General features: G+C 38.7%; 1 protein-coding gene across 1 annotated transcript; it reads right to left on the bottom strand.

Moving 5' to 3' along the window:
• Positions 1 to 11,090: 11,090 nt before the first annotated feature.
• Positions 11,091 to 12,140, bottom strand: LOC110445721 (5-hydroxytryptamine receptor 5B-like). Its single transcript, XM_021490500.1, has one exon. It carries the CDS (start codon positions 12,138 to 12,140, stop codon positions 11,091 to 11,093), a length of 1,050 nt encoding a protein of 349 aa, XP_021346175.1.
• Positions 12,141 to 13,103: the final 963 nt, after the last annotated feature.

The raw sequence follows: 13,103 nt of genomic DNA, 5'->3' as shown, positions 1-13,103 counted from the left end.
TTTTTGTTGTTTTATTGGCCTTGTTTTCTAGTATTTTATTCGTTTGTCATTAGAGCATATCTATTTGGTTTTATTGTTAATGTACTCTTGAAAAAGAAAGCTCTTTTGGAGGCATTTCTATATATGTAAACACGCATGAGTTTATATATGACAACTATATCATTTATTCTGCAAATTGGATGCACATTACCATGTTAACGATACCCTTTGTGATGGCTAATGATGCCACTATTTCAGAGAACAAGGACTTAAATGAAATGTATAGGAATTTAATCACAAAAATGCGTATTTTAGGAATTTATCAGTGGTTTAATGTGCTAAATATAATTACATTATTCTATCAACCGAAGTCGTTAAGCGGCTCCGCCTGTCATTTGATGTCGGGACTCTTCCTTTTGATTTCAAGTTAGCATATAGTAGTCATTACTGCCTGTAGATAGATGACTTCCGAATGGTTTCTCGTGTCAGGGCATACAGAATCTTCTGATTCCTCATGGTACATACACACACCCCCGCATTCTTTCAGAACTAGACAAATTAGCTATCTACTTGATAGGCCAAGTCGCATTAATTTGCATCCGCCTATCGATTATTTCCCGTGCAATTTCTACAGTATCTACATGAAATAAAAAGTATCTGCCAAAGTCGTTTCGACGTTTCCCATTGCCCCGTTTGTGCTATATAAGAGCTCTGTATAACAATTTTTAAAAAAAATCCAATACAAACAAGGCAGGTCCGCATCCTAATCGGTACCTTATATTGGGATGTATGTTCATCACATAAGCACAATAAGCTAGTATTTCGAAAGCATTGCAAATGTATAGAAGGGTGTTCTGTGTTACATGTACCAAGCAAGCCAAGTTACATTGTATTTGTACAAGCAGGAAATGAAATAATGTTTTCAGACAAGGATCAAGTCATTAGATACTCTTATCGCCGCTACTGCCATAGCATTACACTGATCTTCCGGTGTGGTTTATGTTGACATTGGGATCAACGAATACTTTTTGGCAGGCATAGCCACTTTCCCCTAATAGCAAACCATCCGCCATGGTCCTGTGGTGAGCCTCTAGGTATTGTTTGATATCCGACATCCGAAATATATGACTGTCATGTGTGGAACCTGGCCATCTGGCAACTGTATTTGTAAATTTCCCTGTAAACCAACGATAATCGATCTGACGACTTGCTTAACGAACAGTATCACAGAAAAAAGGTTAAACGGTTATTAGGGTCATAGTAGAAATTTAAAAAAAATAGTCATTTTAAGGAATAGACATTGATTCATGATACTCTAGTAGATTAACACAACATTTTACTCAGTTAATTTGTCAGTACACATACATGTATGCTGTTACAGCTGGGTATATAGTACACACACTTGTTATACTGTTTCCAGCTTCCGACCCTATGTTACCAGTTCCCTTTCATATTATATATATTTGTACATAAATACGATGTTCCGTCCATATATACCGGGAGTACATAAATGATAGTAAATACACACTGTCAGGATCAAGAACGGTTAGATGACTTCAGGACCAGTTGGAGGCGGGGCGTTGAGGTTGGGGTAACTCGAACCAGTGATAGTAAGTTGGGTGGGAACAGGAGGCGGAACACTTGATGCACGTGGGGAGGGGGCACGCATTCAATTCAGAAAACATTTTTGCGTTGCTCCGCTGCACAGATTGAAGTTTCAGAAACTAATTTTCGTTCCCCTTTGCTCAGCCATACAATTCGTCATATGGGCCTTTTCGTTTATCGGTCAAACCGGAACGCTTTTTAAACGTAACATGCAGAAATAATGAGACAGCTTCCTCACTCTCCGCTCGGCGGAAACAAATATGCGAGCATAGGTAAAATTAAAAATATATATATATTGGAAGGACAAAAACTATATGCTAAAAACTCGACTCAAAAAGCGATACGGGGATAAGAGGGTGGGAACCTAGAGTACTTGTGACGGGAACAGGAGCTGGGGAGGCTGGTGCGAGATATAATGCCCGCCCCTCAAAATATGGGTATGAGCAGAAACGTATATGTCTCTGGTATGAGGGAGAATCTAGTCAATTTTGAAAAAAAAAGCAATAGCTTAGTAGGCCTATAATTTTATTCACATTTAGTATACACATAAGTTGAATATTCTTTTCGACAATTTATAAGCCCGGCATTGTAAACACGGCGGTTCAAATTTACCGGGAAATGAGATTGTGTGCCCCGAGTACTGTACCTATTATTTAAACATATTTTAAATAGTCCGGCGTTATATTTTACTATGGATCTTACCTGCATTTCAACAGAGAGAGCGTTGCTCCTTTTTGTCGGTCTCTCTAGTTGATCTCTTACTGTATCTGCTATAAACACAATGTGTTCTCTGCTAAACCAGTATATCTTGCTCCGATTTGGTAGTCGTCAAGTTCATCCAGCACATTTAAATATCGATGGACTCGCTGAGCGCGCTGTCTTCCAAGTACGTCAAACATGATATTCATCGCGGCCTTTTGTTTTAGTTTTATAATGAAGGTTTAATGATGCCCCCGGCCATCATTAAATATTGACGCCTTAATGAAGCTTTATTGAACCGCTAACCATTCATTAGCGTTAATGAACGTTTGAGCAACGTCATAATTTTCCTAATGACATCCTGCTATTTAATGAAGGTTTAGTGAAGGTTTCATCCACCATTAACTTTAAATGAATGTTCGAGCGACCGGCCCCTGCATTTCCTTATAATAACTTTGATAATGTGACTATGTCTTAATTATTGCGACTAATTGGGTATGGTCATAAATGTTATATGAGAAGAATCCTGATTCACATATGTATGATGATACAATTGTACCTTCTTTAATCTCTAACAGCTATTTCAGTGCTCCGATTATATTATGAATAAATCAATGTTGATCGAGGTGTACTTGATTTTACTAAGTTTGTAGGTTGTGGATGGATATACAGTAATTAAAATGACAACAAGAATTAATGTATTTTCACAATTACACAAAACATGTGTTCTTAACAGTTTTTAATCAATAGCATATCCAGGTACAACGCATTTACACACTTGTACTGTATATCTGTGACATGACAGACCATACCTGCCATGAAATACTGCATACTGATAACGTCCGTTGTCCCTAACTAAGGAACACGGATTCAACACCCGAGCAATTTTCGCCCAAAATACTCGTAAATCGCACGCACAAAACACACGCAACATACCACAAGTCAAATAAATAAGATAAACACACAATCAAACGTATTCAAAATCACACACGCATACACAAGACATGCATACAAATCACGCAAGTGTTATACATACTAATATCTTAATTTTGGGAGATATTTTAGATCATTAACCATTTAAAGAAGTTAACATAGATACTTTACCATTCAATAAATTTAACTCGGGGTATTTAACAATCGAACAAGTTAACCTGACTCATTAACAATTCAATATAATTTAACATCAATGATAAACAATTTCATAGACGTTGATATTAATCAATAAACACTCAATAAAAAGATAATTAAATATTTGTAGAAGTTAACGTAGATCATGAACCAGTCAATGTAGATCATTAACCAGTTAAAGTGGACCATTAACCAGTCAACGTGGATCATTAACCAGTCAACGTTGATCATTTACCAGTCAATGTGGATCATTAACCAGTTAACGCGGATCATTTACCAGTCAACGATGATCATTAACCAGTCAACAGGGATAGTTAACGAGTTAAAGTGGATAATTAACCAGTCAACGTTGATCATTTACCAGTCAATGTGGATCATTAACCAGTCAACGTTGATCATTAACCAGTCAACGTTGACCATTAACCAGTTAACACTAATCATTTACCAGTCAACGTTGATCATTAACCAGTTAACACAGATCATTTACCAGTCAACGTTGATCATTAACCAGTCAACGTGGATCATTAACCAGTTAACGCGGATCATTTACCAGTCAACGTTGATCATTAACCAGTCAACGTGGATCATTAACCAGTCAATGTGGATCATTAACCAGTCAACGTTGATCATTAACCAGTCAACGTTGATCATTAACCAGTCAACGTGGATCATTAACCAGTCAACGTGGATCATTAACCAGTCAACGTTGATCATTAACCAGTCAACGTTGATCATTAACCAGTCAACGTGGATCATTAACCAGTCAACGTGGATCATTAACCAGTCAACGTTGATCATTAACCAGTCAACGTTGATCATTAACCAGTCAACGTGGATCATTAACCAGTCAACGTGGATCATTAACCAGTCAACGTTGATCATTAACCAGTCAACGTTGATCATTAACCAGTCAACGTGGATCATTAACCAGTCAACGTGGATCATTAACCAGTCAACGTTGATCATTAACCAGTCAACGTTGATCATTAACCAGTCAACGTGGATCATTAACCAGTCAACGTGGATCATTAACCAGTCAACGTTGATCATTAACCAGTCAACGTTGATCATTAACCAGTCAACGTGGATCATTAACCAGTCAACGTGGATCATTAACCAGTCAACGTTGATCATTAACCAGTCAACGTTGATCATTAACCAGTCAACGTGGATCATTAACCAGTCAACGTGGATCATTAACCAGTCAACGTTGATCATTAACCAGTCAACGTTGATCATTAACCAGTCAACGTGGATCATTAACCAGTCAACGTGGATCATTAACCAGTCAACGTTGATCATTAACCAGTCAACGTTGATCATTAACCAGTCAACGTGGATCATTAACCAGTCAACGTGGATCATTAACCAGTCAACGTTGATCATTAACCAGTCAACGTTGATCATTAACCAGTCAACGTGGATCATTAACCAGTCAACGTGGATCATTAACCAGTCAACGTTGATCATTAACCAGTCAACGTTGATCATTAACCAGTCAACGTGGATCATTAACCAGTCAACGTGGATCATTAACCAGTCAACGTTGATCATTAACCAGTCAACGTTGATCATTAACCAGTCAACGTGGATCATTAACCAGTCAACGTGGATCATTAACCAGTCAACGTTGATCATTAACCAGTCAACGTTGATCATTAACCAGTCAACGTGGATCATTAACCAGTCAACGTGGATCATTAACCAGTCAACGTTGATCATTAACCAGTCAACGTTGATCATTAACCAGTCAACGTGGATCATTAACCAGTCAACGTGGATCATTAACCAGTCAACGTTGATCATTAACCAGTCAACGTTGATCATTAACCAGTCAACGTGGATCATTAACCAGTCAACGTGGATCATTAACCAGTCAACGTTGATCATTAACCAGTCAACGTTGATCATTAACCAGTCAACGTGGATCATTAACCAGTCAACGTGGATCATTAACCAGTCAACGTTGATCATTAACCAGTCAACGTTGATCATTAACCAGTCAACGTGGATCATTAACCAGTCAACGTGGATCATTAACCAGTCAACGTTGATCATTAACCAGTCAACGTGGATCATTAACCAGTCAACGTGGATCATTAACCAGTCAACGTTGATCATTAACCAGTCAACGTTGATCATTAACCAGTCAACGCGGATCATTAACCAGTCAACGCGGATCATTAACCAGTCAACGTTGATCATTAACCAGTCAACGTTGATCATTAACCAGTCAACGCGGATCATTAACCAGTCAACGGGGATCATTAACCAGTCAACGTTGATCATTAACCAGTCAACGTTGATCATTAACCAGTCAACGCGGATCATTAACCTGTCAACGGGGATCATTAACCTGTCAACTTTGACCATTAACCAGTCAACGCGGATCATTAACCAGTCAACATTAATCATTAACCAGTCAACCTTGACCATTAACCAGTCAGCGCGGGTCATTAACCAGTCAATGTGGATCATTAATCAGTAAACGTTGATCATTAACCTGTCAACTTTAATCATTAACCAGCCAACGTTGATCATTAACCAATCAACGTTGATCATTAAGCAGTCAACGCGGATCATTACCCAGTCAACGGGGATCATTAACCTGCCAACGTGGATCATTAACCAGTTAACGCGGATCATTAACCAGCCAACGTTGACCATTAACCAGGCAACGTAGATCATTAACCAGTCAATGCTGATCATTAACTAGTCAACGTTGATCATTTACCAGGCAACGCGGATCATTAACCTTTCAACGGGGATCATTAACATCATTTACCAGTTAACGCGGATCATTTACCAGTCAACGTTGACCATTAACCAGTCAACGTGGCCCATTAACCAGTCAACGATGATCATTAACTAGTCAACGTTGATCATTCACCAGTCAGCGTTGACCATTAACCAGTCAAAGTTGATCATTAACCAGTCATCCTGGATCATTAACCTGTCGCCAGTTAACGCGGATCATTTACCAGTCAACGCGGATCCTTAACCAGTCAACGTTGTCCATTAACGAGTCAACGTTGATCATTTACCTAACCAGTCAATGTGGATCATTAATCAGTAAACGTTGATCATTAACCTGTCAACGGGGATCATCAACCTGTCAACTTTGACCATCAACCAGTCAACGCCGGTCATTAACCAGTCAATGCTGATCATTAACTAGTCAACGTTGATCATTATCCAGTCAACGTTGATCAGTAACCAGTCAACCTGGATCCTTAACCTGTCACCAGTCAACGCGGATCCTTAACCAGTAAACGTTGATCATTAACCATTCAACGTTGATCATTAACCTGTCAACCTGGATCATTAAACTGCCACCAGTCAACGCGGATCATCAACCAGTCAACGCCGGTCATTAACCAGTCAACGGGGTTCATTAACCAGTCAACGTTGCCCATTAAGCAGTCAACGTTGATCATCAACAAGTCAACGTTGATCATTTACCAGGCAACGCGGATCATTAACTAGTCAACGTTGATCATTATCCAGTCAACGTTGATCATTAACCAGTCAACGTTGATCATTAACCAGTCAACTTTAATCATTAACCAGTCAACGTTGATCATTAACCAGTCAACGTTGATCATTTACCAGTCAACGCGGATCATTAACCAGTCAACGTTGATCATTAACCAGTCAACCTGGATCATTAACCTGTCAACGTGGATCATTAACCAGTCAACGTTAACCAGTTAAATTGGATCATTAATCAGTCAATAACAGATAGGCATACCCATTAGCTATTCAATAAAAGTCGACTTACATCATCAACCAGTCAATATAATTTAATACAACATAATTTTATTAAGTGAAGATTAATAATTAGATAAGTAATTCAAGCGAATTTTCTTTCATTTTGGGAAAAGAGGACATTTCATTCACAAAATATTTAAACTTTGTTTCTGGCTCACTTTAACACAATTATTTAGCATTGAAGAATGTTACCCTCCCTTGTGTACGGGTAACATGTAACGTCAAAGAAATACAATGGTGTTGCTCACATTGAAACCGTTCATACAGATATATATATCAATACCAAGAACACGGTCATGTTTAGGATCCCTGACCCACTGCTCTGTAGTTTTTCGTATTTACGGTAACCGCCCCTTATTTGTTGTTGTTTTGGGAATAAGTGTAGCACAGATGGGCCAGTTCGATTCTGTTGAACAGGTAGACGAAGCTCGGTTGGGTAGTGCAATATTCTAACAATCCGAGTTCCAGGGTTTGTACATTGTTTCCCAGTCTAGCCTCGCTCAATGTTTACATTCAGTAAACTATTTTTGACTATGTTTTGCTTATTTCATCTTCATTTTTCCCCATAAAAATCACGCACGGTATGGCTTTCTTAATAAAAGTTTTGGTCATGAAAAAATGCATAGTTACAGTGTTGGGCAGTGGTACGGGGATCCTTAAGTTTTCTCTTTCAAAATAAACTTGCTTTTGTTAATCTCTCAATCTTGAAAAATATCAAGAACCTTATACTGCATATACAACAATTTAATTTGATTGTAAACTAAAGTCCCTGGTCCATTTATATACATTTTGTAACATGTCATACTTTACCTTACAACAGAGCAGATTGGCTTTCAAATGAAATCGATAAATAGCCCAAGGACATGTCATCAATATATTGATTATATTTATACTTAACAAATCATTAGTCCTATATCAATCAGTCATAACGTTCTGCAATATGTACAATCTGCATACATGTTTTCATTGCCTGAAAATATTCTCATATCAAAATATGTACATTTACATTAGTATACTTCCCATTTAAATATATGTATTACAACTGTACAAATTAAAGTCCCGTTCATAATATTATGTCAAGAGGGAAATTTGATCAGTATACAATATACCCGGCGATGACGGTCATTATATCATACATTATCGACACTCTCATCACCCTATATATCAACCGTCCTTGTATGTCAGAGACATTGCATGTACATTCACTATGTGTTCAGTATGTCAGAGACATTCCACGTACACTCACTATGTGTTCAGTATGGCAGAGACATTTCCACGTACATTCAATATGTGATCAGTATGTCAGAGACATTCCACATTCACAAACTATGTGTTCAGTATGTCAGAGACATTTCCACGTTCACTCACTATGTGTTCAGTATGTCAGAGCCATTCCACATTCACTCACTATGTGATAAGTATGTCAGAGACATTCCACGGACACTCACTACGTGTTCAGTATGTCAGAGACATTCCACGTACACTCACTATGTGTTCAGTATGACAGAGACATTCCACGTACACTCACTATATGTTCAGTATGTCAGAGACATTCCACGGACACTCACTATGTTATCAGTATGTTAGAGACATTCCATGTTCACTCACTATGTGTTCAGTATGTCAGAGAAATTCCACGGACACTCACTATGTGATCAGTATGTCAGAGTCATTCCACGTTCACTCACTATGTGTTCAGTATGTCAGAGACATTCCACGTTCACTCACTATGTGTTCAGTATGTCAGAGACATTTCACGGACACTCACTATGTGATCAGTATGTCAGAGACATTCCACGTTCACTCACTATGTGTTCAGTATGTCAGAGACATTCCACGGACACTCACTATGTGATCAGTATGTCAGAGACATTTCCACGTTCACTCACTATGTCTTCAGTATGTCAGAGACATTCCACGTTCACTCACTATGTGTTCAGTATGTCAGAGACATTCCACGTTCACTCACTATGTGTTCAGTATGTCAGAGACATTCCACGTACACTCACTATGTGTTCAGTATGTCAGAGACATTCCACGGACACTCACTATGTGTTCAGTATGACAGAGACATTCCACATACACTCAATATGTGTTCAGTATGTCAGAGACATTCCACGTTCACTCACTTTGTGTTCAGTATGTCAGAGACATTCCACGGACACTCACTATGTGATCAGTATGTCAGAGACATTCCGCGTTCACTCACTATGTGTTCAGTATGTCAGAGACATTCCACATACACTCAATATGTGTTCAGTATGTCAGAGACATTCCACGTACACTCACTATGTGTTCAGTATGTCAGAGACATTCCACATACACTCACTATGTCTTCAGTATGTCAGAGAAATTCCACATTCACCCACTATATGTTCAGTCTGTCAAAGACATTCCACGTACACTCACTATATGTTCAGTATGTCAATAACATTCCACGTACACTCAATGTGTTCAGTATGTCAATGACATTCCACGTACACTCACTGTGTTCAGTATGTCAGAGACATTTCCACGTACACTCACTATATGTTCAGTATGTCAATAACATTCCACGTACACTCAATGTGTTCAGTATGTCAATGAGATTCCACGTACACTCACTGTGTTCAGTATGTCAGAGACATTTCCACGTACACTCACTATATGTTCAGTCTGTCAAAGACATTCCACGTACACTCACTATGTCTTCAGTATGTCAATGACATTCCACGTACACTCAATGTGTTTAGAATGTCAGAGACATTCCACATTCACTCTATGTGTTCAGTATGTCAGAGACATTCCACGTTCACTCACTATGTCTTCAGTATGTCAATGACATTTCCACGTACACTCACTATATGTTCAGTCTGTCAAAGACATTCCACGTACACTCACTATGTCTTCAGTATGTCAATGACATTCCACGTACACTCACTATGTCTTCAGTATGTCAGATATAGTCCACAAAGTATATGCGTTAACTACCGGTTGGTACGCTAGGTAGAACTCTCTTACAATTCTCGCGTGTAGAAATGTTTGCCTTATGACTTTTCAATCTGATTGCGATTTGGACTTTTTTGCATTTGGCATAGGTTCTGAAATCTACATACTCCCTATATCTATAAATATATATATAAAAAAACAACGTGTGTTGATATTTTCGCGTTAATTCACGCAAGTTTGACGTTCAAGAGAACTTCTTTTTGAAATAAACTGGTTATTTACATTGATGTTTTAAAGTAAGCTGTTGTCTATCAAACCAACATGTTTGTATAGCCAAACCTATATGTCACCTATTCTTACTTATGTGTTTTGTATGCAAAATACAACATGGTGTCCGGGGGACTATTTTGACATAGTTAAGCGTGCAGTAATCTGGTCATTGACTGAAGGTTCAGTGATGTCATTATCTTCCTCTGTACAATATGGTGATAGATTGGATCTTAAACTTGTGCATATCTAATATTAATCTAATTATAATGTAATATAATATTGCAGTCGAAAAAAGACATGTGGCATCATCAAACAAAATATTATCTTATCACCGTACAAATATTATAAAGTGGTGAAATATGATAGACATACATGTATGATAGTTAAAAAACACGGAATATTCAAATTGTTCAATAAATATTGATGTCTTAAACCATCAGCTCTCTTACATATAATAACTAACACTCATCAATCCATCGCACAAGCACTACAACACATATTTCCGTGTAACATTCCACCGGTACATAGCCGTGACGTCATAACACCTGTGATGACGTAAGTAACAACAAGACATACAACTTTAGGTATAAGTTTAGGAAGAAACCATTAGTTCTAAGAGAAGACTTCGACACCATCTATCACACATGAGCTACCTCTAAAACGTGCACGTGCTCATCCACAAACGTCTGTGCACGAGAATAAAGGATTGTCTACAGTTCCATTAGAGGGACGCTGTTTCTTTCCCTGAGATCGCTCACCTCCTGGGTACATCGATCGTGCAAAAAGGTCCTAATACTTTCACGTATTTTCACGTCAGACAACCACGTGAGCGGTAGCACACAGGCCGTAGACGCTCCGAGCCACGTGAAGGCGACTGCAGCGCTCACTGGTGGATAACATCCAGTACAAATGGACATAAGCAATGTGAAAAGTTGATACGGAAACCACATTGCTATGAAGAAGAAGTCAGCCAGACATAGGGTGACAAGCGACAAGTATTTTTCCTCGTCATAACTAGATGTGGAGTCTGTCCGATGATGACAGTCTATCGACCGGGAGGGGGAAGAGTACATGTTTTGTTCAGCTAGATTCCCTTTAAAGTTATACATCAGAATCAATGTGATCAGCAAGATGATGCCCACCGCTGGTACAAAGTACGTGATGATTGGCGAGGCGACGGAAGCATCGAATACCAGGCCGAATATACAATAGCCGTCATAATACGGATAATGGTTGGAGCCAAGTATCCAAATGGGAAGTACGATCACACATCCGACAGACCAGGGCACCAACACAAGGAACACTTTGACCATGCTGTTCATAGTCAACATATGTGAGTTGTTGCATATTAGAACAAAAAGGCGGTCTAGATTCATCAGCACGAGCGATACCATGGAAACAAAGGGCATAAGCACGTCCATTATGATCCAGACTTTACACATTGCGTCACCGAGCGTCCATGGCCGATGTTCGGCGTAAATAGCTAGCGGGATTACAAACCCGCTTAGGATGATATTTACCACTGAGATGTTGATTATTTGAATGTAGAGGATGTTCTGACGTAACGTCGGCGTGAAGAGAATAGCGATGGTGATGCCAGTGTTGAAAATTGCAGAGAGAATCGTCATGAGCACGGCGAAGATAAACGCACGCGGGGACTCTTTCTCGTGCTGCTGTAGAAGTTCCAGCAGGGTCTGGTTGTACTCCTGGTCATCGTAGTACATGTACGAATACGAGGCCGACGAGTTGTGTGACGTCATCTGTCAAATACAAAGTCATATAATATTATACTTAATACACAAAAAATGCACTTCCTTTTCTGGAGGAGAGGAACCGTATACTGAAAATCATTGAAGTGAATCATTTCTGGGTTGGCACCAATGCAAACAATTTATTGTGGATAGAACAACGACAGCGCTAATTTGTCGACAAATATGCCAGAAGAGATTGATGTATGACAGATCCAATGTACCGCCTCATCAGAATGATTGGTTCCTATAATTCTATGGCAATCTTTTGTGTAACATTAAGGATGGCATTGCAACCCTTAATGTAACAGCATATATTTTGTTAAACTTTGGTCTTAAAAGTGACCCTTTATAAAACAATGGTGTTTACATGTAAGTTACACTAAGGACTATATATTCGATTTGGCACCATTAAAACATATGACAACATTAACATTTCACACACCACAGTTGATAATCCAGGCTCACAATAAGTTACTTTGACTTTCGGCTGTCGACCCATTCACATATGTTTGTACTGCCTTACCCTTTTTAGCATACTTTACATTTACACTACAGCATAATCGGCATGTCAAATGAAAGGCTCATATAAATGTATGGACGTGTTTTATTTACAACTGTAGATTACAGCCAAAAGCAAAGTGTTTTAGGACTGATTTAGAACTAATTAGTTTATCAGGTGCGTTACGGGCACTACTTAATAAATACAGGTAAAATACTACTTGTAACAGGTACGGTTATAAATAAATCAACCAGTCATTCCCACCAAACCTTGTATTTAAGTCAATAACAGATAATTCTGTCGTATATAGTTACCCAGTAACAAATAATATTCGATGTAATAATATTTAAGCTATCTCGCCGAACATGGCATTAAAAGGCCTACAGCCAACATATGTACTGCTCCTGTCTGCGACACGGGGACTGACAGCAGTGGCAGGCTAATAGTTAATAATCACCGCGCTAATAAAACGG

This window comes from Mizuhopecten yessoensis, unplaced genomic scaffold, assembly GCF_002113885.1.
Source record: "Mizuhopecten yessoensis strain PY_sf001 unplaced genomic scaffold, ASM211388v2 scaffold2329, whole genome shotgun sequence".
In the NCBI taxonomy this organism is placed as follows: domain Eukaryota; kingdom Metazoa; phylum Mollusca; class Bivalvia; order Pectinida; family Pectinidae; genus Mizuhopecten; species Mizuhopecten yessoensis.
This window is presented reverse-complemented; position numbering and strand designations above follow the sequence as displayed.